The sequence below is a fragment of the Heteronotia binoei genome, chromosome 10 (assembly GCF_032191835.1).
Source record: "Heteronotia binoei isolate CCM8104 ecotype False Entrance Well chromosome 10, APGP_CSIRO_Hbin_v1, whole genome shotgun sequence".
Lineage (NCBI taxonomy): Eukaryota > Metazoa > Chordata > Lepidosauria > Squamata > Gekkonidae > Heteronotia > Heteronotia binoei.
In genome coordinates this window covers 67,576,596-67,599,174 of record NC_083232.1, presented here as the reverse complement: position 1 = coordinate 67,599,174, position 22,579 = coordinate 67,576,596, and the positions used below count along the sequence as shown (strand labels likewise).

At 40.5% G+C, this 22,579-nt stretch overlaps 1 protein-coding gene across 1 annotated transcript in view; it reads right to left on the bottom strand.

Moving 5' to 3' along the window:
- Positions 1 to 20,833, bottom strand: part of TGFBR2 (transforming growth factor beta receptor 2) — a 59,429-nt gene extending 38,596 nt beyond the window's left edge. Inside the window, exon 1 of the mRNA XM_060248824.1 lies at positions 20,526 to 20,833. Within this exon, the coding sequence (XP_060104807.1) occupies positions 20,526 to 20,601 (76 nt within the window). The 5' untranslated portion in view covers positions 20,602 to 20,833. The remainder of the gene's footprint in view (positions 1 to 20,525) is intronic.
- Positions 20,834 to 22,579: the final 1,746 nt, after the last annotated feature.

Here is a 22,579-nt window from a genome sequence, read left to right as displayed (position 1 = left end):
TTCCATCACACTTCAGAATATGCATCTTCACACTATGTTCACACTATTTTAAGAAACAATGTCCCTATGCCTTAATGAGGTTTATGGAAAAAACTACCTTAGTAAACAGCTTTGGGACTAAGCGGAAAAAGACCTCTATATATAAACATTGAACACATGTTTACATAACAGTGCAAGAGTGTAACTTAACAGCAGCTTTCAGCATAATGACAGTCAATCAGCAGAACTTTTTATTTTGGAGTAGCTGCTGGAAGAAGGAATTTCCTCTTAAAGAGTTTAGAAATTCCATAGGGTCTAACATATCAGCATGAACCCCACCCACCTCAAACACAGACCAAATTAAGGCAGGTGACACAGGAACATTATGAACAGACATAGATTTTCCACCTGCATGGGGAGGTGAAATATTTGCAGGGGAGAATTTGCAGATAGAACGGATTTAATCCTTCCCCAGTTGATTAATCTTTCCTTGAAGATACCCACAGGCAGTTTCAGCCTATTTTCACTCATTTTGCCCCCAGCCAGCCTTCCAAGACCAGAAATAATCTCTCAGGGAGAAACACAGTTTCATGGAATCAGATCTGCAGAGGAGAATCCTTGAAAGAACCACCACTTCCTCTTTTCACCTATCAATTCCCTATGTATTTCCCATGTCCTCATATCAGCTCAGCAAACTGATGTAGGGAAAAACATTTGTCAGAACAACATATAGTTTTGCCCAGAGGTCGGGAGGAAATATTTTTAATCAATTCCATATTTTTAATAATTTTCACAAGGAAATATTTTAATTAATTCCATAGAAGGGTACATATACCATTTTAATGGTATTGAAAGTCCACACATTTTCCCTGAAACTTCATAAGCAGGATAAAGTCCTGCTAGTATTTGCTCAATGATCTTTCATGGATAATTCCTGTGAATTTTGAATTATGATGCAAAGGTTTTGCATGTCTATTCCCCCACGAATCACTGCAAAAGCATTCCAGCAGTGGAGAACGTGGTATCACAAAAAAGCGTTCTGATTTGCAATTTGTATGTGCCAGTTGCATGGAAAGTTTTTGCAGTTTTACAAATCAAATCCACCCTACATTTTTGTGTCTTTCAGTTCTCTCATAATATCACACAGATGAGCTGGATTCAGACTGAAATGGGCATGCATGACAAGATCGTACTAGCAACTACCTAAATCTAGTACAAACACAAACAGTTCTCAAGTTCTGGAAGAATGTTGCTGAGATTTGAAAAACAGAGGGCTTCTTAAAGGGAAGGAACACATTCTTGAGCAGAGGAAGAAAACCTCAAAGATACCACAAAATTTATCACAGTACCCATGGGGAAGTTGAATCATCTCTTTGGAAACTGGCATATTTCCTGCTTTGTCTATGTTCTCTTTCCCTCCAAGTTACAATTATCCATATCCTACCAAAAAGGAAAGTAGTAGTAGTAGTGGCTTAGTAGTAAAGCATCTGCTTTGCATGCAGAAGATTCTAGCCTCAATCCCAGAAATCCCCAGTTAAAAAGATCAAGTAGTAAGGAGGTAACATGAAATGAGAGGCTGCTGATCAAAACAGATCTTGACTGAGCACTCTGATTCAGCAGCCCTGTGCAGACAACCCATTAGCTAATCCACCAAGCAGAAAGGAACTGCAGGTATGCTGGCCCCATGTTGCCTCCAATGCAACTATCAAGTAACCTGCATAATGCAAAAGCATGGAGACCCAAGCACACACACCCCTTCCCTGTGATGTGCAACGTTCAGAAAGCAAAATCACTGATCATAGGGAGAAGACATACCTGTGGGCACTCCCTCTGCACTGCGCAGACGACTTTGCATTCACATGGAGGTAGGGGGTGCAGCTAGCACCCTTGCGCCTACTCTCCCTCCCCACACTACCTCATGTCACCATTTTTGGACAAGTTGTCTACACTGGACTAATATAAGCTTCATGTGTTCAGCATCATTCACTTCCATGTAAACACACTTCCATATTGGGCAATCTGCTGTTTAAACCCCGGTGTAGCAAATGGGCCTGCTGAATAAGGATCCTTACTTAATAAATAACAGTACATTCTTTGAAAATAAAGCTTGGATGGTTCGCATGTGAGACAACGATTATAAAACAAAATAAATATTTTGTATACTAAAATATGATTCAGCCTCCTATTGAGGCAGTCTTACTTTTAATCAGCAAATAGTATAATAAATAAAAGATTTCGTTCTCTTACTAAAATATTCTAGATTCTAATCCTCTACATCAGTAAAGCCAGTTGAAATATTTATGAGTTTCCCCAGTGTAAATATACACCATGCAGCTTTAAGAGAACCATGACACCTTAATACACCCTGCACTAGTTGTCCAAAAAAGGTACACCGCTTTAGCTGAATTTTCACTTCCAGGAATTTACTAACTCCAGTGTATCCTAGAATACAATTAGAATTGAAGCTGTATAGTGCAATGTCTACAGTCCTAAAAAGCAAAAATAAGCAAACATGTTCCATGTTTACCAGCCTAAACAAATTAACCTTTGAACTGGTTACAATTGGCTGGAGTGGATTCAGTAGTTCCACTCTGCTATTGGCACAGCCTCCCCCACTGGAAGAGGTGCATTACACTAGTGAAAGGATCCTTGTGCTGAAGTAACACTACCACTTCTAAAATGCAACTTTTGGATCCAACCAAGTTCCTCTAGCTCACAGTTTATAATGGGCTATTGAAGGAATTCTCCTGTGAGAGGAAAATTAAGAGGGACCAGCTTGCTCCTGGACATCTAATCATTTCCTTCTCTGTGTGACTTTCCACTTTTGAGCATAAGAACAGACTGGATTTATACTCCCCTTCATTACCCGAAGGAGTCTCAGGGTGGCTTACACTCTCCTTTTCCTTTCCCTCCCCACAACAGACACTCTGTGAGGTAGGTGGGGCTAAGAGAGCTCTCCAAGAACTGCTCTTGAGCAGAACAGCTTTGAGAGAACTTGTGGCTGACCTAAGGTCACATCAGCAGGCGCCTATGGAGGAGTGGGGAATCAAACCCAGTTCTCCCAGATAAGAGTCCATGCACTTAACCACAACACCGAACTGGCTCTCTAAGATGCTGGTCATCAGAGATAGGCCTTTTCAGCATTGGTACCTCTATTGCAGAATATCCCCACTCCATTGTAGAATATGCCCCCCCTTTCACAGCAGCTCACTGGGAGCCTAGCTTGTCCAGCTTCAGATGCAGGCCTTTTTCTTTATATAGGCCTTTGGATGTTTTATTTCAGCCTTTCATTCTTAACCTGCATTATGGAAATTTCTGTGTGTTTTGCTGGTTTTTATTCAATGTTATTTTTAAGGTGATGTTTTTATCCATAATTGTGATTTTATGTTGCTGGAGAACACTCTGTATACTACTAGCCTAAGTTTTTGTCATGTGGAAAGAAAAACATTACATAAACGAATGGTATGTAAAATGTAGGTAGATAGAATGGGGTATTTAGACACAAATCACCTACTTCGCTCATAAGATAAAGTGTACATGATAATTTCTTCCAAACATAGTACAAAAATAATCATTCCTCAACCATTTAGGATATGAAACAAAGCAAATGAAAAAGACAGGAAATTCAAAGCCGGGGTGGTGGGGGTTTTTTTGTTTTGCTTTACTCACAAGCCCACGCGCTGAAGATGGGATGTCAGCCTTAACTTTGAATTTCCTGTCTTTTGTTGCAACCATAAAGTTAAATATGAGTATGCGCTTCATTTCCTTCGTGGTTCTTTTTAAAGATCATGAAAGGTCATGAAATGCTTATAATATTTCTGGGCTAAAATAATTTGTCACTTATCTTTGCAGTCTCTTGAGAAAGTTTGATTGTATACATAAATACACAGCTATGGCAACCATTTGTAAGAGTCAAGTGCTTTAAAAAGACAGATAACATAAAACTGCTAAATATATATGATTGTGATTTGGGGCTACCATGACAAAGTTCCTCTATGAAGATAAGACTTATTGGAGACCTCCTAAAACACTGGCATGACATTTAACAAGCCAGGAGTGGAGGCCTGACATGGAATTTAGAAAGGGATTCTCTTCCCATTAATAGATTCAGAAAAAATAATTTTATACTAATACAAATATAAATTTTAATGGGGAAAATATGATCATTCCAAGGAAATAAAACCACTTTTCAACCTTGTATTTAAATCCTGTATTTGAGAAAGCATCCAAAAACAAAACAAAAACTCAAGGATTTGGTCAGCAGACTGCAATATGTTTTTTTCTAAACAGGTCTGCTGACTAAAGAGGCCCTTCACAAGAGCCATTGTTTGTGAACTATCTCAGTGCTGAAAAAACAACAGCCTTAGATTATAAATGGAGACATCTTCTCTGCCAGGTTGCAGAAAAACACCTCCTCAGAAAAGTTAAATTACAACTTAATCTTTTAGGACAGGCATCCTTCAATATATATTTTGGGATTAAAAACTGAATGAACCCTTCCAAGGATAAGATTGTATTTCCTGACAAAGGCAAACAGAATAGACTCTTAAAGCCTTTGAGAGATACTTCCTTGATAGATGTTGCTATCGAAAATTAATAAAATAACAGAACTTACATGGAGAAACTTTTAATGTAACTTGCATTATTCTCAAGAAACAGTCCACATAAATATGCTTACTTGAAAGCTCTTACGTCCCATGGAGAATCATAAATACGATCAGTGTCTTTTTCCTCCTTGTTATTAGTCTATAGTGGTTTTAAATTATTTGTAATTTGTTTTGTATTTACTGTCTTGTTTTATCTTGAGCTTAAGACCATTGGTCAAAGAAGCTAACAAATAAAAGGGAAGGATATGATCAGTGTCAAATATCAAGATAGGAAATTCATTAACACTTCATCTGCTGCTTGTTTGGCTACCAGCAAACCCATTTTATGTCTCTTTGCTTGCATCAGAAGTTTCCTTTTCATGTTGTTCAAAAGATGGACCTTTGAGCAATCTAATACACTATGAATTAATATTGTGCAGTTCATAAATAGAAATGTAAGTGTAACTTCATTTTTAGCACTGGTATATCCCCCTCCAAAATGATATGTGGCAAAAACAGGAAACCATAGTGTATAGAGTATAGCCAAGATGATTAACATCATGTAATAATTTAAACAATTGCATTCAAAGTATAATAAACAATATATTTAATAACCACTTATTGTCTTATTTTGTGTACACAATGTCAGTACCTAATCCAAAAATCATTCCATATCACATCCAAGAATCTAGCAAAGTTCACAAAATACTAAAGACCACACTACAATTTCACCCCAAAAGCTGAGTACAGCAATCTGCTGCCTAACTTCTAGATGAAAGGTGACCTCCACAATGGACCAATACTATCCAAATGATAAGCAAGGGAACACACACACCTTAAATCAAGGAAGATCTCTAAGGGACACATGGAGCTCACCTGAATAGCTTCCCCATTCACTTCCACAAGAAACTGGTCCATCTCCTGAAATCAATGGGACACCTACTCATACAGGGAAACTATGTAATTATTTCATATTAAGCAAACAAGGAGCAAACCACAGGGAGCCACATCCAATGTATTTAAGATCATCTTCCAACAACAGTTTTGAAGTAGTAATTTCAAGACATACAACCAGTAATCATTCACATGTATTAATGTGGTGGTCCCCAACCTGTGGGCTGCAGAGTTATTGCAAGAGGTCCACAGCTGCTATCTGGACCATAAAAGATAGGAGGATTGCATCATCCTCAGCCTTAAAGAGAGGAGAGAAAAGCTAGGTTCTTCCTCACCACCAAGCAGGCCCCTCCCATGGCAGACATCCTGCTATATGTTTGGGCTTCAATAAGCCTGACGAAGAGTCAGGCACATCCAGATATTAAGCACTATACCCATGGCTTGTTCCACAGACCTTCTTAATTGCTGATTGACTTCTGTGCAGTCAGTGTTCCTCCCCAGCCAGAGCATCTGTGTGCGGGGTGCTATAGACTCAGTCAACCCACCACAACTTGAAGCAGCATGCCACCTGCCTGCTGCCCCCTCCTTCCAATCTTTTGGTAGGTGAGACGTGGAAGTGTAGAACTGGGACAGGGTTGCCAAGTAAGGAGGGTTCAGTTTGATTTTTAAATAGTGAGTTTACACTACCTGTGGGAGAAGGACCATTGTGCTCCTTCTCAGTTGGTGCCTCTGTAAAGAGGAGCAGTCAGTGGAGAAGGGAAGGAAAGAGTATATAAAGAGAGCCAGTTTGGTGTAGTGGTTAAGAGCGTGGATTCTAATCTGGGAGAACTGAGTTTGATTTCCCAGTCTTTCACATGCCACAGTTCTCTCAGAGCTGTTCTCTCAAGAGCAGTTTTGGAAAGAGCTCTCTCAACCCACCAACCTCACAGGCAATGTTCCCTCTAAGTTGTGGACTCTTGTGGACTTTGTGAGCTACTGGCATTAAAGTTGTGAGCTACTGCATAAATTAGTTTGCACTAGGGTCATTTTTCCTGAGCTGAGACAAAAATGTGTGAGCTGGAGGCTCATAAATTGTGAGCTCGCTCACACTAAACTTAGAGGAAACATTGCTCACAGGGTGTCTTGTAGGAAAGAAAGGATATTTTAAGCCACTCTGAGACTCGAGTGTAGGGCAGGGTATAAATCCAATCTCTCTCACACACACACATGCACGCACACACATGCACGCACACACAGCTAGTCTTGTTCAGGAGGGATGCAACATATGTTTGACATCTAGGTGACCAAACACTTGATTTTCATTACAATAAAGGGTTACAAGTTGGCATTACTTAAAACCAGAATACACTTGCTGTTGAAAATCAAACAATTCCTGGAAAACCTGGTTTCCAGCTGTTCAGATCCATGCTGAAGAGAGGACACTGGCTTATTACATTTAGTTGCCTTTGTCAGAGAACTGACTAGTCAGTGCTTATGTATTCTGTAATGTTTGTCATAATTATGTTTTCAACTATTTTCAGCTTATATTTATACTCTGTCCAATGTCTACATGAATATGTGTACCAGTACTCAAAATTACTATTCATATTTAGAACCCTATTCAAATGTAAATTTCTCATTAACAAATGATGTGGTAACTTTGGACCATCAACTAAGGCCCAGTCAAATTTTCCATCTAAGAACAGAACATTCACAAACATGGTTTTTAAAAAGTTTGTAATGATAAGCAATTAGAATATGTAGATGAACAATAATGCATTGATTATTGCCCCTCAAATCCTGAGTGAATTGCCTTTTTCCACTTTCATTTATGGAAAATACAACATATGCTCCCTATTTACTATTATATGTAGTATTAATTTTCACTCCCAGTCCCTTGATAGAATGCCTACAAAGTGGAAGCTCAACACAGTTGAATTCATAGCAGTCTTATCTAAAGTATGAATCCATGAAGTTAGTTTTCCAAAGCAGAAGTATACTTGGCCATAAATAAAGCAGTTTTCATCCAGCTTTGCTGTGGCCTTTATAAATATCTCCAGTTAAATGACATCTTTCAGGCTACCACACACAAAATCTTCTCAGTAATTAAATGTTTCTCTTTTATTCTCCTGCATCCATTTTCTTTTTGCTTCCATTCTACCCTTTTATAGCACGCCAATATTTGAGTTACTGGAATCAGTAAGCGCCAAATCTTCTGGGAAGCAACAGTTTAAAGGCTTCATCACATGACCAGCTCACAACTCAATACACCATTGCACATGTTTTGAAATATTAGAGCTGCAAAGACTTGCGAAGTCGTTGTGTGATGGTATCAGAGCCCACAAGCCTGTCACACTAAACTGGTTACATTAGTGACACATACTCCAAACTCTCACTCTCTCCCCAGATTCAGAATCACTAATGGCGAAAAGGTAGCCTAGATGGAGACATACATACTGAACTTGCAATGCCCAGCAAGATTCTGTGTCAAACACTGCTCAAGTGGTCCCAAAAATTGGAGATCCTACTTTCTTTTTTTAATTCTTGAACAATTGGGCCCAACTAATTGGACAGGACTCACAAACGGATTAGATCCTGAGTAATGGTGGGTCAAATCAATGGCCCAGATTTCTTTTAAATTAAGGAAGTATACAGGAAAGGCAACAGAAAAAGGTACAAGAACTTAAACTAACAAGAGAAAGAATAGTTATGGCAAAAAACTGCATACTAAAGAAGGATTGCTGGATTGAAAAAATTAAAAGTCTTTTTAATGATAAGAACGTAAGAGAAGCCATGCTGGATCAGGCCAATGGCCCATCCAGTCCAACACTGTACGCCAGAACAGAAGGAAACAGATCTTGAATAATAAAATGAAGGTCTTTAATTACCTGAATGAACAACATTAGGATTGTTTTCAGATTTTACAAACAAACTGAAATTTGTTAGTGGTGGTGATAACAGTGTTGGCTTCCTCCTGAGCTTCCAGACGCCTTTCTCCTCTCCTTCCTCACTTTGCAGCAGAGCAGAGATTGAAAAAAATCCTGGTTTAAGTCTAAGAAGATCAAACTGCCGGCAGTTGTAACATAATTTGGGTACTTTGACTAACCGGTAGGTGTTTCTAGTCTAGGGACAAAGGTTCTAAATCCGGGTTAAGTTATGGTATAGAACCTCAATTTGTTGGTAACAAACAAATCCTGCATTGTTACTGCCTCCAAATTCAGACATCACAATTACAAGTCATGGCTATTAGCACAAGAGAGAGAGCATACAAGCCCAGAGTAAAGCAAGTTCATTTTCATGACATGCAGATTTATATACAATACCTGAATACAGTCTTGATGTAAATTCATATTACAAAATAAAAAAGAACCTTGACACATTAATGGCTATCAAATGTCTTAAATAAAACTGTGTGCATTTTAAGTGCCCTTAAGTCATTTCCGATTTATCATGACCCTATGAATTAATGACCTCCAAAACGTTCTATTGTTGACAGCCTTGCTCAGTTCTTGCAAACTAAGGGCTGTGGCTTCCTTTGTTGAGTCAATCCTATTCTCATTTTGGATCTTCCTACTACCTTCAACTTTTCTTAACATTATTGTTCCCCAGTGATTCTTGTCTTCTCATAATAAAATTATAGCCTGCTATATTTTGAGCTACCTTCAAAACACAAAATATTATTAACAATGACCTGAGTTTGATCCCAGCGGAAGCTAGTTCAGGTAGCCAGCTCCAGGTTGACTCAGCCTTCCATCCTTCCGAGCGGTAAAATGAGGACCCAGCTAGCTGGGAGGACAGTGTAGATTACTGGGAAAGGCAATGGCAAACCACCCCGTAAAAAGTCTGCTGTGAAAACATTGTAAAAGCAACGTCACCCCAGAGTCGAAAATGACTGGTGCTTGCACAGGGGACTACCTTTACCTTTAGAGTAATATAGACACTGTATTTGCATGTGTGTATATACACATATATATGTATGTGTATATAGATGTGTATATAGACATGTGCATAGATAGATATCTGTTTAACAAAAATTGTAACAAGAGAAATCAGTTTAAAATTACTTTTTCAAAAATAAAAATGAAATAAAACTCTCAAAATGTTAAACTCTCTAGTGCAAATATGTTGGAACACTTCACACAATGACAAACTTGGCATCATTTTTTCTCTTTAGGCTATACCAGATAAATATCCACCATGCCTTCTCACACATTTTCCCATTCACATAAATATTTTTCCCCCATTTATTAACTTTCTACCCAAGTACTATGTGCTGTTCTGGAAGCCTCACTTCAGAAAAGATCTGGATAGAATGAAGTAGATTTTGCTCTATAGGTCCTGTGTGACTGAGCAAGCCTGCTGTGATGCAGAAGGAAGCAAGAGAGAGGGAGAAGGAAGTAGATGACAGTCAGTTGCTCGGGGGCCTGATAGAAGCCCTCCAGGGGTCTGATTTGCCCCTCGGGTCGCATGTTTGACACCCTTTCCCTAGTAGCTGGTATTATTCAGACTCTGGAGGAAAGTGGTAGCCACCTGGAACAGCTGTTGAGCCAACCAAACCGTTCCAATAGCTAATGATTCACTGCACAAAAGATAAGAAGAAATAGATCTGAAGATGGCTCCTATATCTGAAGCCCAAGTGCTTTCAACATGTAATTAGGATCATAATTAAATTAAGTTTCTGGACATTCTCTTATGTCTTTCAGCAACATATCTGGATGAAAACTATTAGCGTTTAAAAACAAACAAACAAACACTGCCAAGTTAAATTAAAAGCTCAACAGTAAACATACTATTTTTTTGAATGCGTCACTTGTAAATCTATCATTTGTTCTGTACATTTAGGTTGGTGCACAATTCTACTTAGAAAACATACAAATACAATATGCAATATATTTTTTTGAAAAATAACCTCCTGGGGCTAGTATAACTTTCTTCTACAAGTTATAAGGAATGGTGGTCTTCTCTGTGAGCACTAACCCCTACTCTACCATCCTGCACAGCTGTGCTTTATTTCCTTTTAACACAGCTTGTTGAGCAATAGGTTTGTGTTATAAAGTCACACAGCTGCCAATAACATAAAGACCAAAACATCCCAATAGTTTGTTTCCTGACTATGTCTACATGGTAAGAAAATGCTCCAAGCATGCTGGTATTAAAGCTTCTTGGGAGAGACATTAAAAAGAAGAACTGCTGACAAATAAAGGTATCACAATGGGAGGTAAAAAACTGGAACAATATATGACTGTGGCCTGTTGTAGACTGTGTCTGTCAATTCCAGCAGACCGTGAAACAATTTCCTCCAAGAAGACTGTATAGGCTACATTCAGATGTCACAACAAACTCTCATTAAACAGAGGTCTTGTTGATGTTGGGCACAACCACTGTTTGGTACACTGACACATTCACCTTGCTCCTGTGGCTTCTTTCCCCTGCAGTGCGCAGAGCCTGATCCAACAGTTCCTGATTTATTGGAACTCCAATTTGCCGTAAGTTACAAATGCAGGCCCCTTGACAAATTAAAGTCCATTGCTTCTCACCAGAAACCTGGATATCTCTCAAACACAATAAGTGGAGTCCTCCGGTTATGCATGTTATCTTTTCTATACCAGATTACTGTTTAAAGCTCCTTTGGAAAGCCAAAGTATCCCTTTTAAATGAGCATGAGCTACCAAATACCAGACTCCTTTCAGATCTATATACTCATATTTAAACTCAATTCTCAGGAATAACAAATAGTTAAGCCAAGCTGCTAACGAGCCCCCTGAAAGGATATTTCAGATGTTTGCGGGCTACAAAGTTTTGCATTTGAGAAATGTTAAAAATGTCTGTCTTTCTGTAGAATCTTGCTTTTGGCATAAACTAAAACACAGGAGGCTTACGTTCCTTTCCCTCTTCAAATGTTCTAAGTCCTTTCTGTTTACATTTTGAATTAATTAATGTTGTGTTTGCAGAAAAATTCCAGGTAATCACTCCAGATATTCACCAGACACACGAAGGAGGGAAAATTTTGATTACTCAGAGTAGCTCCAGTCCAAGAATAGTGTCAAAGGCCTTTCACAAGACACTTTTAAATGTGTCACTCACATTTTAATGGCTGCACAATACCTATCATTAGAAACAAAATGGTAGGTGGCCTAGTAGTAAGCATGCACAATTTTGCCTTCAGATACTCTATAGATTTGCAAGCACACTTTTTAGAAACCCCTGCTCCTTTGAACTAACTATGCACAGGGTTACAAGCTCTGAGTTCTTCCAGAATGACAGCAGATCTCCAGATCACAGAGATCAATTCTCCTGGATGAAATGGCAGCTGTGGAGTGAGCACTATGGGATTACATCCTTGTTGAGCCCCCTTCCCTCTCCAGGCACTGTCCCCAAATCTCCAGGAGCCTTCCTGGAAACCCTACCTATGAAGTACCTGGTAGCCAAAACATGTAGTACTGCATGCAAGTCTTTAAGCCATTATATTGTGATGACATCCTGATCCTGCTAAACAGTGGGGAATTACAGTTTGCAGGAATTTAAAGTATAGACATGCTGCTACTCTGGGTGGGAGAAGAGACAAACTCACCTGGGAAACTACCCCTTAGGTTTTAGCATCTTTCTGAGGTGCCTGGAATATGACAAGATGATTTCAGTTTCTCCCTTGTTCAGTTAGTCATTCAGTGCTAATTAATAGTTCTTCCATAAGTAAAGGCAAAATTACTAGGCTTGGCAATAATTTATGTCTACAAGCAGCATCAAAAGTGCAAACTTACAGCAATTCTGTGCTGTACTCAAGGTACATTTAAATGGACCAGACAAGATGGGGAAAGCATTCTAACTGCAGTAGTTTCTTTAATGCAGCTATTTTAAAAAGTCAAAAGATATGTACCCCTTAAACTGGGGGAAGTGCTATAATAAAGCATTTTGTTGTTGTAAATTTTATCAGTTTGTAAGGAGCTCAATGCAAGAGCCCCATGGCACAGAGCGGTAGAGCTGCAGTACTGCAGTCGAAGCCCTCAGCTCATGACCTGAGTTCAATCCCAGCAGAAGCTGGTTTCAGGTAGCCGGCTCAGGTTGACTCAGTCTTCCATTCTTCCGAGGTCGGTAAAATGAGCACCCCAGCTTGCTCGGGGAAAAGTGTAGATGACTGGGGATGGCAATGACAAACTACCTCGTAAAAAAGTCTGCCATGAAAATGTTATGAAAGCAACATCACCCCAGAGTCGGAAATGACTGGTGCTTGCGCAGGGGACTACCTTTTTCTTTTTTTTAAAGAGCTCAATATCTGATCTTAGTCCTTTTACTTTTCTCCCTTTCTCACAATACAAGAACTCGTGGGCATTCGATGAAATTGCTGAGCAGACAGGTTAAGACGGATAAAAGGAAGTACTTCTTCACCCAAAGGGTGATTAACATGTGGAATTCACTGCCACAGGAGGTGGTGGCGGCCACAAGTATAGCCACCTTCAAGAGGGGTTTAGATAAAAATATGGAGCACAGGTCCATCAGTGGCTATTAGCCACAGTGTATGGAGCACAGGTCCACCAGTGGCTATTAGCCACAGTGTATGTGTGTATATAACATTTTTTGCCACTGTGTGACACAGAGTGTTGGACTTGATGGGCCGTTGGCCTGATCCAACATGGCTTCTCTTATGTTCTTATGTTCTTAGTCCAAACATTTTCTAAACATCAACAATTTATAAAAACACTAGTTAACGGAATGTCTTCCGAAAAGAGAGATTATTTAAAACTGATTCCTTCCTCTCTCTTATTTAATAATTTTTTTAAAAAATTAAAAAGAAACTGAAACAGTCCGATCACTATGCATGCACAATTTTGTATTGTCTGCTTCCAATTTGTAGTCCATTCAGGCTTGATTTACTTGTGAAAAACACTCCCCACTGTCTTCTGCAATTTATCCTGCACTAGAATACCAACAAGCATATTTGAAACAATCTTGTTATAAGAAATATTTTTACTAGAGAATCTTCATCAACGTGCACAGATTCAAGCAGATTTTGTGCTGCAATGCAGATCAGCAGACAGTGAATCTAGATCAGCGATCTCCCCAAGCTTTTGAGCCAGCAGGCACCTTGGAATTCTGACACAGGGTGGTAGGTGTGACCACAAAGGGAGTGCAAATCCTTGTCTTGTGGTGGCAGCTGCTGACAATGCACAGGAAAATTATGTGGTATAATCACCTTAGAATGATTTCACCCTCTCAAGGAGCAAAACACCACCGCCACCTCTTTAGGACCCAGTGCTGTTATACTGTTTTTCTAAAGCAGTGATCAACAATTTTATTAGTGCATATGGCCTAAAACAGAATACAGAAATGAGACAATGAAACCCATCCCTCTTCTTATGTGTCGCTAATAATAAACGTCAGAAAACAGTATTAGAAACGGTTCTTCTTGGCCATCCTATCTTTAGGTGACATTAGCTCAACCCAATCTATATAAATTTAAGAACTCCACCCTCTGCACATATATCTTCTAACACCAAATTCATCCAAAAGATGTTCTGATGGATTTCATTTTGTTTCCAATACCATTGATAGACAGTCTTGAACAATGGAGGCAGGTCACTCAGGCAAGCTGAAGATCCTTACCAAGGCTAAAATAATTCATTGGCTTCAATATGCTATGTGTCAATTCACAACATATATCTGCACCAAGCTCAAAATACACTTCCTATCATTATCAGTCATTATAAGTGCTTTCTTCTAGGAACTGCTGGAGTCTATTACCTCAGGATGCCTTCTGATCTCTCAGGCAATGGAGTGCCCCCACTTGGAATGCCTCCAGTCTCTTCTACAGAGGTGAGAAGTAACTCTTCATCCCAAGGAAGCATACTAAAAACTAAAAATAGGTGATTTGGCAGATGCAAGGTGGGAGTGTTGAGGGAACTTCCTGATGTCTCTGAGCCACAGACTGACTGAAAGTTCTTCCTTAACAGCACAAAACAGCATTACATGCTTCCCACTTCCTTGACCAGGGAGAATTTTTCACTGCCACCATCTCTTCATTCCTTTGGATTAGAGTACTAGAAGCATTTGATGTCTTTGCAGTATTTGCATTATTTACAGCATAACATATTGGAGGCCAACGCTTCAGTAGACAACCAGAAAGTAATTTGGGCTGTCTTCAAAAAAACATATTTTTTTCACCTACTTCCAGATGCAAACTCTGTCCTTGCCTAGTTCCTGCAACTGCTACTTTTACCACACTACTTTTACCCGCACTGGTATCTGATCCACTCTGTAGATTAATTACCCATTCAGGAAACTTCTGTATCCATTAAAGGATTAAATCTCTTGACACATACCTGGCACCTCTTTATGCCTAACGTAAAGCAGCCCATTCACAATAATCAAGACAAAACATGCCTTTCCAAGAATTTGGTTCTAAGCAGCTGAATCAGAACAAACTACTATATGTTCACTAGAGCTCTGAATAAATATTAAGTAAACTGTAAGTAACTAGCACTGACACAGCAATTTTACTCTAAATAACCAAAATAATATCATGGTTATGCATACTATTATAAATATTATTATAAGTAGTAGTGCTCCACTCAGCCCACAAAAAGTAAATCCTAGCATTTAATTGCTACTACCATTTCATTCTGTGGGAAAGGAAGCAGATTTACTTATTTAAATCCCACTTTTCTTCCCATGATGATATGAAGTGGCCTTTAGTTCAGAAACCAAATAAAAATACAATGAAAAATAGACAAACTGGAGAAGGTGAAAAAGTACCTTTTGCTTGAAAAAGCAAAGTAGGTCTTCCTCTCTCTATCTTTCAGAACTACATCTTGAAGTTATGTTCTAGGCCTGGGGTAGCCAAACTTGCTTAATGTAAGAGCCACATAGAATAAACATCACATGTTTGAGAGCCACAAGACATGAACTTTAGATGTTTTAGAGCCACAAGGAAGGAAGGAAGGAAGGAAGGAAGGAAGGAAGGAAGGAAGGAAGGAAGGAAGGAAGGAAGGAAGGAAGGAAGGAAGGAAGGAAGGAAGGAAGGAAGGAAGGAAGGAAGGAAGGAAGGAAGGAAGGAAGGCAAACAGATGGGAGGGAGAGGTGGAAAGAAAGCTGCCAGCTGGCTCAGCTTGGATGAGTGATTTAAAGAAAGAAATGCCTTCTCCATGTCAGCCAATGGGGCAGTAGTGGCTTCAAGAGCCACACAGTATGTGTGAAAGAGTCACATGCGACTCCCGAGCCACAGTTTGGCCACCCCTGTTCTAGGCCTACCAGCCCTTGCTGGGGGCAGGGGATGCCTCACCTCTGGCACTCGTGGTGGCAGGAGAATTTTTTTTAAATGGCCAGATGTAACTTCTGTGGGAAACCAGTTATCTCTAGGAATTGCCAGAAACGATGGCTTTACCCTAGAGTTACCAGAAACTCCTAGAGACTTGTAATATCACTTCCATGTTTTCCCAGAAGTGACACTACACTGTTGCGTGCCCCCTATGTCACTGTCCCTCTGGGTTTCCTGTTGATTCCCAGGCATGCCTTGCAACCCTATGTAACAATGCAATTTTTTGTCCATAATTTTAATACTTTGGTATAAGATATAACAACTTTTTTATTTCACTACGCAGTAGTAGAAAATATTTCTAAGTGCAAGTTTTTAACTCTTTCAAGGCAAGATTCAAGGAGAATAATGTGATTCCCAACCCTTCCTTAATAATAATAAAAAGGTTCTGTTGTTTTAGTACAGTCAAGATATTCAAATTGCTAAAATATGGATGTACAGACTAAGATTTCAGAAATGCTTTCCCATTCATCCTCTAACAGCAAAATGCATCAGTTCTCAATGTTTTGCTGACGATCCTGGGAACTGAATGTGTATATTTGATACAGCAGCAAGGGTGTTTAGTTATCCGGTTACCACAAAGCCACCATACAGACATCAGGTAGCAATAACAGGTGGTACAATAAAAGGACAAATAAAGATATACGGCTAGAAGTCCACCTAGACTCTGACATCAGTTGGTAAGGCCATAATAACAGCATTCCTGGGCCCAGTGCAATTTTTTTTAAACAGCTTCACCTTTACTCCCCCAGCCTGACATACTGTTCTGTGAGGAAACAGGGGGTGAGGAGAAAATGTAACAATTGGCTTGCATTACTGGATACAGGCACACAAACACTTAAGAGCCAGAACAAGTTCCCAAAACTCTCTCTCCCTTTCTGTGCCACAGCAAGTAGTATTTTTTGTCCTAAGGTTAAAAAAAAATCCAGTATGAGTATAATTCCAGTATGAAAATATGGAAGAACACGAGAAATTATAAAATACCAAGAGATTCAAGCGAAGATCCACTGCAAATTTAAGCAGTTTTCAGAAATGATTTTAGCTGGAGATAGAGACTGCCCCCTAGAACTGATCAAGAATAGCTTATACAGTAAAGTTTTAAAACAAAGGATTTTCACATAGGCCTACAGACACACAACCAACCTGCTGTTACCCCTTATGTGCACAGATCTGTAGCCTTTATATCTGCCTTTAAAGAAAACAGCAACACTGTACTTTAGGGGAGGGACGGTGGCTCAGTGGTAGAGCATCTACTTGGGAAGCAGAAGGTCCCAGGTTCAATCGCCGGCATCTCCAAAAAAAGGGTCCAGGCAAATAGGTGTGAAAAACCTCAGCTTGAGACCCTGGAGAGCTGCTGCCAGTCTGAGAAGACAATACGGACTTTGATGGACCAAGAGTCTGATTCAGTATAAGGCAGCTTCATATGTTCATATATGTTCAAAAGACCATTTTAAATGATTTAATCACTATATTTACTATCCTTGAAAACAGTCTATTTAATATTCTAAGTAAAAGCCATTTGTCTACAGCTCACTCAAAACACAGAAAGGTGGTAGTGGGTGGAAAGAGCCATAAAGTTTTCAAGGCACAAGATGTTCAAAGACGGTTTGCCATTCCCTGACTCTGTGTAGCAACCCTGGATCCCCTTGGTGGTCTCCCATCCCAATATTTACCTGCTTAGCTTCCAAGATCTGAGGAGACTGGCTTAACCTGGGTCACCCAGGTCAGGGCAACACAGTATACCTTATCATAAATATTAAAGGTCTTTCAGGAAATTTTATCAGCTACGTGTTTGTACTTAACTATCCATCTCAAAAATTAGTGAAATCGTACTGTTGTTATAATAAATGGTTTCTAACAGGGCTTTTTTTGTAGAAAAAGACCAACAGGAACTGATTTGCATATTAAGCTACACCCCCTAATGGCATCATTGCTTTGCAGAGGGGTGGGGTTTTTCCAGGAAAAGCCCAGCAGGAACTAATTTGCATATTAGGCCACACCCCTGGGCCTCAAGCCAGCTGGAACCGCGTTCCTGCTCAAAAAAGTGCCTTGGTTTCTAAGCATTTTTGCAATGCAGTTATTAAGGTGTACTCATAATTTTGTAAAATAATTTAGTGCTTCCTAGCTTTTCCCCATCCATTTCTTAATTCCGTACATCAGGGTGAAGTGAGGGGAAGTAGTGGAAAGGGAAAGTAAGTGATTTGAAATGTAACCTATTAGGTCTAATAGATCTCAGAGTAAATAAAAACCAGAGAAAAATGAGCATATTTTAAAAGGTCACCACATTTCATTTAATGTTTATTAAGCTAGTGTCCAAAGCACTGGCCAGCACAGCACGCAAACAGCAGCATGATGAAAGGAGAAGATTTTGCTGCCTGCAAGTGGAAGTTACCCACTTTGCTTTCCAACTACAGCACTTTGTTACCATGCTGATTCCCACTGGGGGATCTCCCAACCTTCAGAAACAACTTTCAGCAAGCATAAGAAGTAGCAAAGGAAAAGAGGTGGGAGAAAGAAAGCTACAATGTACAGGACTGCTTCTGGTCACTGACCACAATTTACTGCATTAAGTTTATACCAAATCTTACACTACAGAGTATTAATATTTCATCATCATATGAATAGAACGTGAATAGAGTTAAGCTGCAACCACATGCATGGTCCACAACATTTTGCATTTTACCCAGATATGCAAATATTTACAGGATTCAAATTTTAAATGATAGAAAGGATGTGTGACTATGATTCAAGCCAAACACTATTTTTAAATAAGAACTTTCACATTTCAATTGCAAACTTAATGATTAATGGATAATATCAGTATAGGCTACTAGTATTTAATATATTACTGTTTTTCAGCAGTTTTCTTTTAAATTTCTTTATAGAAAGTCGACAATAATAATACAGAAGTTTTGTTTTTATATGTGTGTGTTTGGGGTTGGTTGTATTCATAACAGTAAAGGAAAGTAACTACAAAATATGCAATAGAACAAAGTAGGAGTCCAGTAGCACCTTTAAGGCCAACAAAGTTTTATTCAGAATGTAAGCTTTCGAAGTGTGCATGCACATGAAAGTTTACATTCTGAATAAAACTTTGTTGGTCTTAAAGGTGCTACTGGACTCCTACTTTGTTCTACTGCTTCAGACCAACATGGCTGTCCACCTGGATCTATCTACAAAATATACAGTTAGGCATTGGTATTATTACAGATTCATCCATGCATTTGACACAGATGGACATAAATTGAGACAAAACGTCTCTGCCCAACAGAGTTTACAATCTAAATTTCTACAGTGAAAGGAAGCTAAAGGATTAGAATGAGGCATGAATACTATGAAATGCAGTTACACATTCTTAGGTTTGAAGTGGATTTTGAAGAGGGATCTAAAAGAGAAAGAGATGGCATGAAGTAAATATTAAGAGATAGAATTCCAGTGATAAAGGAGAAAGAGTAGTACCATTTAAGGGATCGAGAGACTTATGCTGTTATCTTTTTAGCTAAAACCCTATATTCCAGCAGTTTATTTTTTCAAACTGTGCATAATCTCATAGCAAAATCTTAGTACTAGCTGAATAAATCAATTTGCAGTTAACATAATACAGCACATCCTGAGATACAAAACAGGTAGAAAACTATCCCATGCTGCCCTCTCTCATGCAGCGACTATTGTTAAACTATGAATTGACTTTAAGAAAGTTCACAGCACTCAGAACCAGCACATCTGTAGGCAGTAAAAAGGCTTAGCTCATCAATTCTCCATTTGAAGCAGTATGCAGAGATGAGTATTAAAGGAATGCAGAAATTCACACATAAACAACACAGAACATACATAGAGTCATACATTATAACACTGATTTCAACATCACAGCACACTTAACATGAGCATTCTTAAGACTTAGGGGGCCGGGTTGGTCCACAACAAAACCCAAAATACAGAAGTCTCATAATACCTTTTTTTAAAGCCAATCCACATATTCTGTTGTGTTATAACAGCTGGTCTATATAAAAGGTATTATACAGCTTTTGTCATCAGTTTTTAAAGTAAGCTTCACACCTTGCTGACACTATCATCCCATGTTTGTGAGCTTAACATGCTTCCATGTACAAAAAGAGAGAGAGAGAGAGATAACAAATGCAGCTCCATGCAAGTTCAATTTGCAGGTGCTGCCAACAGGCCATAAAACCCCTTTAGGTAGCAGGGCTTGAAAGAAGAGTTCTCTGAAGTGCTGCTCAGTCACTTTTGCAAAATTAAGGGAACTGTGAAGTTCTGAAATATCAGATCTCTTTTTCTCAGGGGAATTAAGACTTAGGAGCTACTAGCACATGACATAGTTCCTTATCCTAGGGCCAAGTGTCCCAAATGCCAAGCCCGGCGATGCCAGGCACAACCCACCATTTCCCACCCAGCACCTCACCCTGGGCCAGGTGTGGCAACAGCTGCAAAGGGAAGCAGCTGCTGGCTGCTCTCTGCCAGATAACCCAAGGCCAGGATTAAAGCTTCTGAGCGACTCTTCCCCAACGCCAGCCCAGCATTTGGACGAGAGGGCTATTCCTCCGCCCCCCCCCAACCACTTTCCAGAGTTGGGACGCTTTCCCCCTCTCCCTCAGAGGAGGGGTGGTGGTGGGAACACATTTACATCCTCCAAAGTTTCTCCCCGGTCCTTGGTGCAGCGCCGTCCCCAGGGAGGGCAAGAGGAAGAGAGTGCCAAGAGCTGGGAGGGAAAGCCTTTGCAGAGAAACACCGCCCGAGCCCGAGCTAAAATGGAGCGAGGGGCTTACCTGTGACCCGGATCAGCGGGTGAGCGGTGCTGTTGAGGAGAGCCCACAACAAAACGGGCTTGGGAAGCCAGCTCATTGTAAATCCCTTTTGCCGCCCAGCGGCGACGCTAAGGCACGGAGGGTGGGGTGGGGGGAGCCGGGGCTCTTCCGAGGGGGGCGAGCGGGGAGCGGCAAAGCTCTTGGGGGGCGGCGAGAGAGAGAGCCGGAGAGGCCCCGGCCGAGGCTGCAGCTCGGCTGCTTGTGGAAGTGCGTGTGACTCACTCCCCTTCGCTTCAGCCCTGCCTGAGGGGGAAACAGGAAATCTTAAAAGTTCGCAAACAGTTGGGCAGGACTTTCTTAACTCTTACCGGAGTTCCTTCTCTGGCCCGCCGGCCCTCCTTCCCCCTCCCCCCCCTTTGCTGGGCTTCAACATGAAACCTCCTCACCCGGCTCCGTGTCAATCACGGGCCTTGGGCCAACCTCCCTCGCCTCGGGTCCCTCACGCGCTGCAAAAAATGAACTGAAAATGCTGGCAACGGCCGTTCGCGCGCAGACAGGCGGCTTTGCTCTACTCTCTGTAACGCCCAAAGCAAGGGCATGACACGAAGTGGGATGCTTCCCACGGTGCATGCAAGCGGACACGGGAGTGAGACTTGCGGGCCTGGGTTTGCTTGACGCTAAATCAATGAGGTCCAGGAGGCTTAAGTCCCATGGGACTCGGACTCCCCCCCCCCCCCCCGCCCCACGTCTCAGTTGGTTGAACAAGCACATCCCAACACGTAGATACCTTGCCCATAATCCACCCACTTATTCTTGGGAAAGTCATATCACTGGAATGGAATGTATGACTGATCCTCTGAGGCCTTTTTTTTTTTTGTAGAAACAGCCCAGCGGGAACTTATTTGCATGTTAGGCCATACACCCTGACACCAAGCCAGCCAGAACTGCGTTCCTGCTCAAAAAAAGCCCCACCTTTGACTATGGAGACAATGGCTGCTTTGAAGGGTATGGCTATGACACTGTACCCCACTGAGGTCCCCCCCTCTCCAGCCACCCCCCCCCCCAAGTCTTCAGGAATTTCCCAGCCCAGAGTTGGCAGCTTTAGGTGTATTTATGTGCCATATGTTACCTGAATGCATAAAACTGCCTTAATGTCTATTGGTCTATCTAGGCCAGCTCATCCACTCTGACTGGCAGCAGCTCTCCAGAACCCAGGCAAAGGTATTTCACATCATCTATTGGAGATGCCAAGGACTGATCAGAGACCTTTGGCATGTACAGTTGATGCTCAGCCACTGAGCCATGGCCCCAGTGACACTCAAAAGCTTTTTGTGGAGCGTACTGTGGGCCTAGTTCAAAAAGTGACATGGAAAAAAACCTTTGAATTTCTTTCAAGCTGCTTGGGTCTGTGTAAATAGTATCAATATGGAACAAAATATGGGCCAAGTCTCAAACGTACACTAAATGTACGTGCAGTAAATGTACTTTGCAGGTTTTATGTGCGCATTATGAATTGATTTAAATAATCTCTCAGGTTGTATGCCTGCTGCCAGTCTGCAAGAATGCAGATAAAATGGTAGTGGACACATAATTCAGTTTTCTGAGAATCTCTTCTTTCAATTGTGTTTAAAGGAGCATGTTTCTAATCCTTAGAGCTACAGATAAATGCTTGAAATAGTTCAGTACTTGCTGCAATCTCCAAAAGCTGTAGAAGAAGCTGAATAAAATTTCTAGTTATTGAGGGTGGGCTTCAGTGGCCCTGCCATTCTCGTGACTAACTAAACCCAAATAATTCTGCAAAATTAGAAACATGCAGAACAGATAACACAAAGCAAAAAATACACACGTTTTCAAAGTGCACATAGTTTATGTAGTTCACAGAATGGAATGGGGAGGGGGATAGAGCTAACTGAAGTCTGTGTGAAAATGCTCTTAACTTTTTGCAGAAAAACAGAAATGCAAATTGAACCTACCACATGGTAGTCATCTTATGAATGGCTCTTAATAATAATCATAAATAAATGGGGGTAGGGAGTGTTGATGTCCACTCAGGTGAACCAATGAGAACCGAGGCA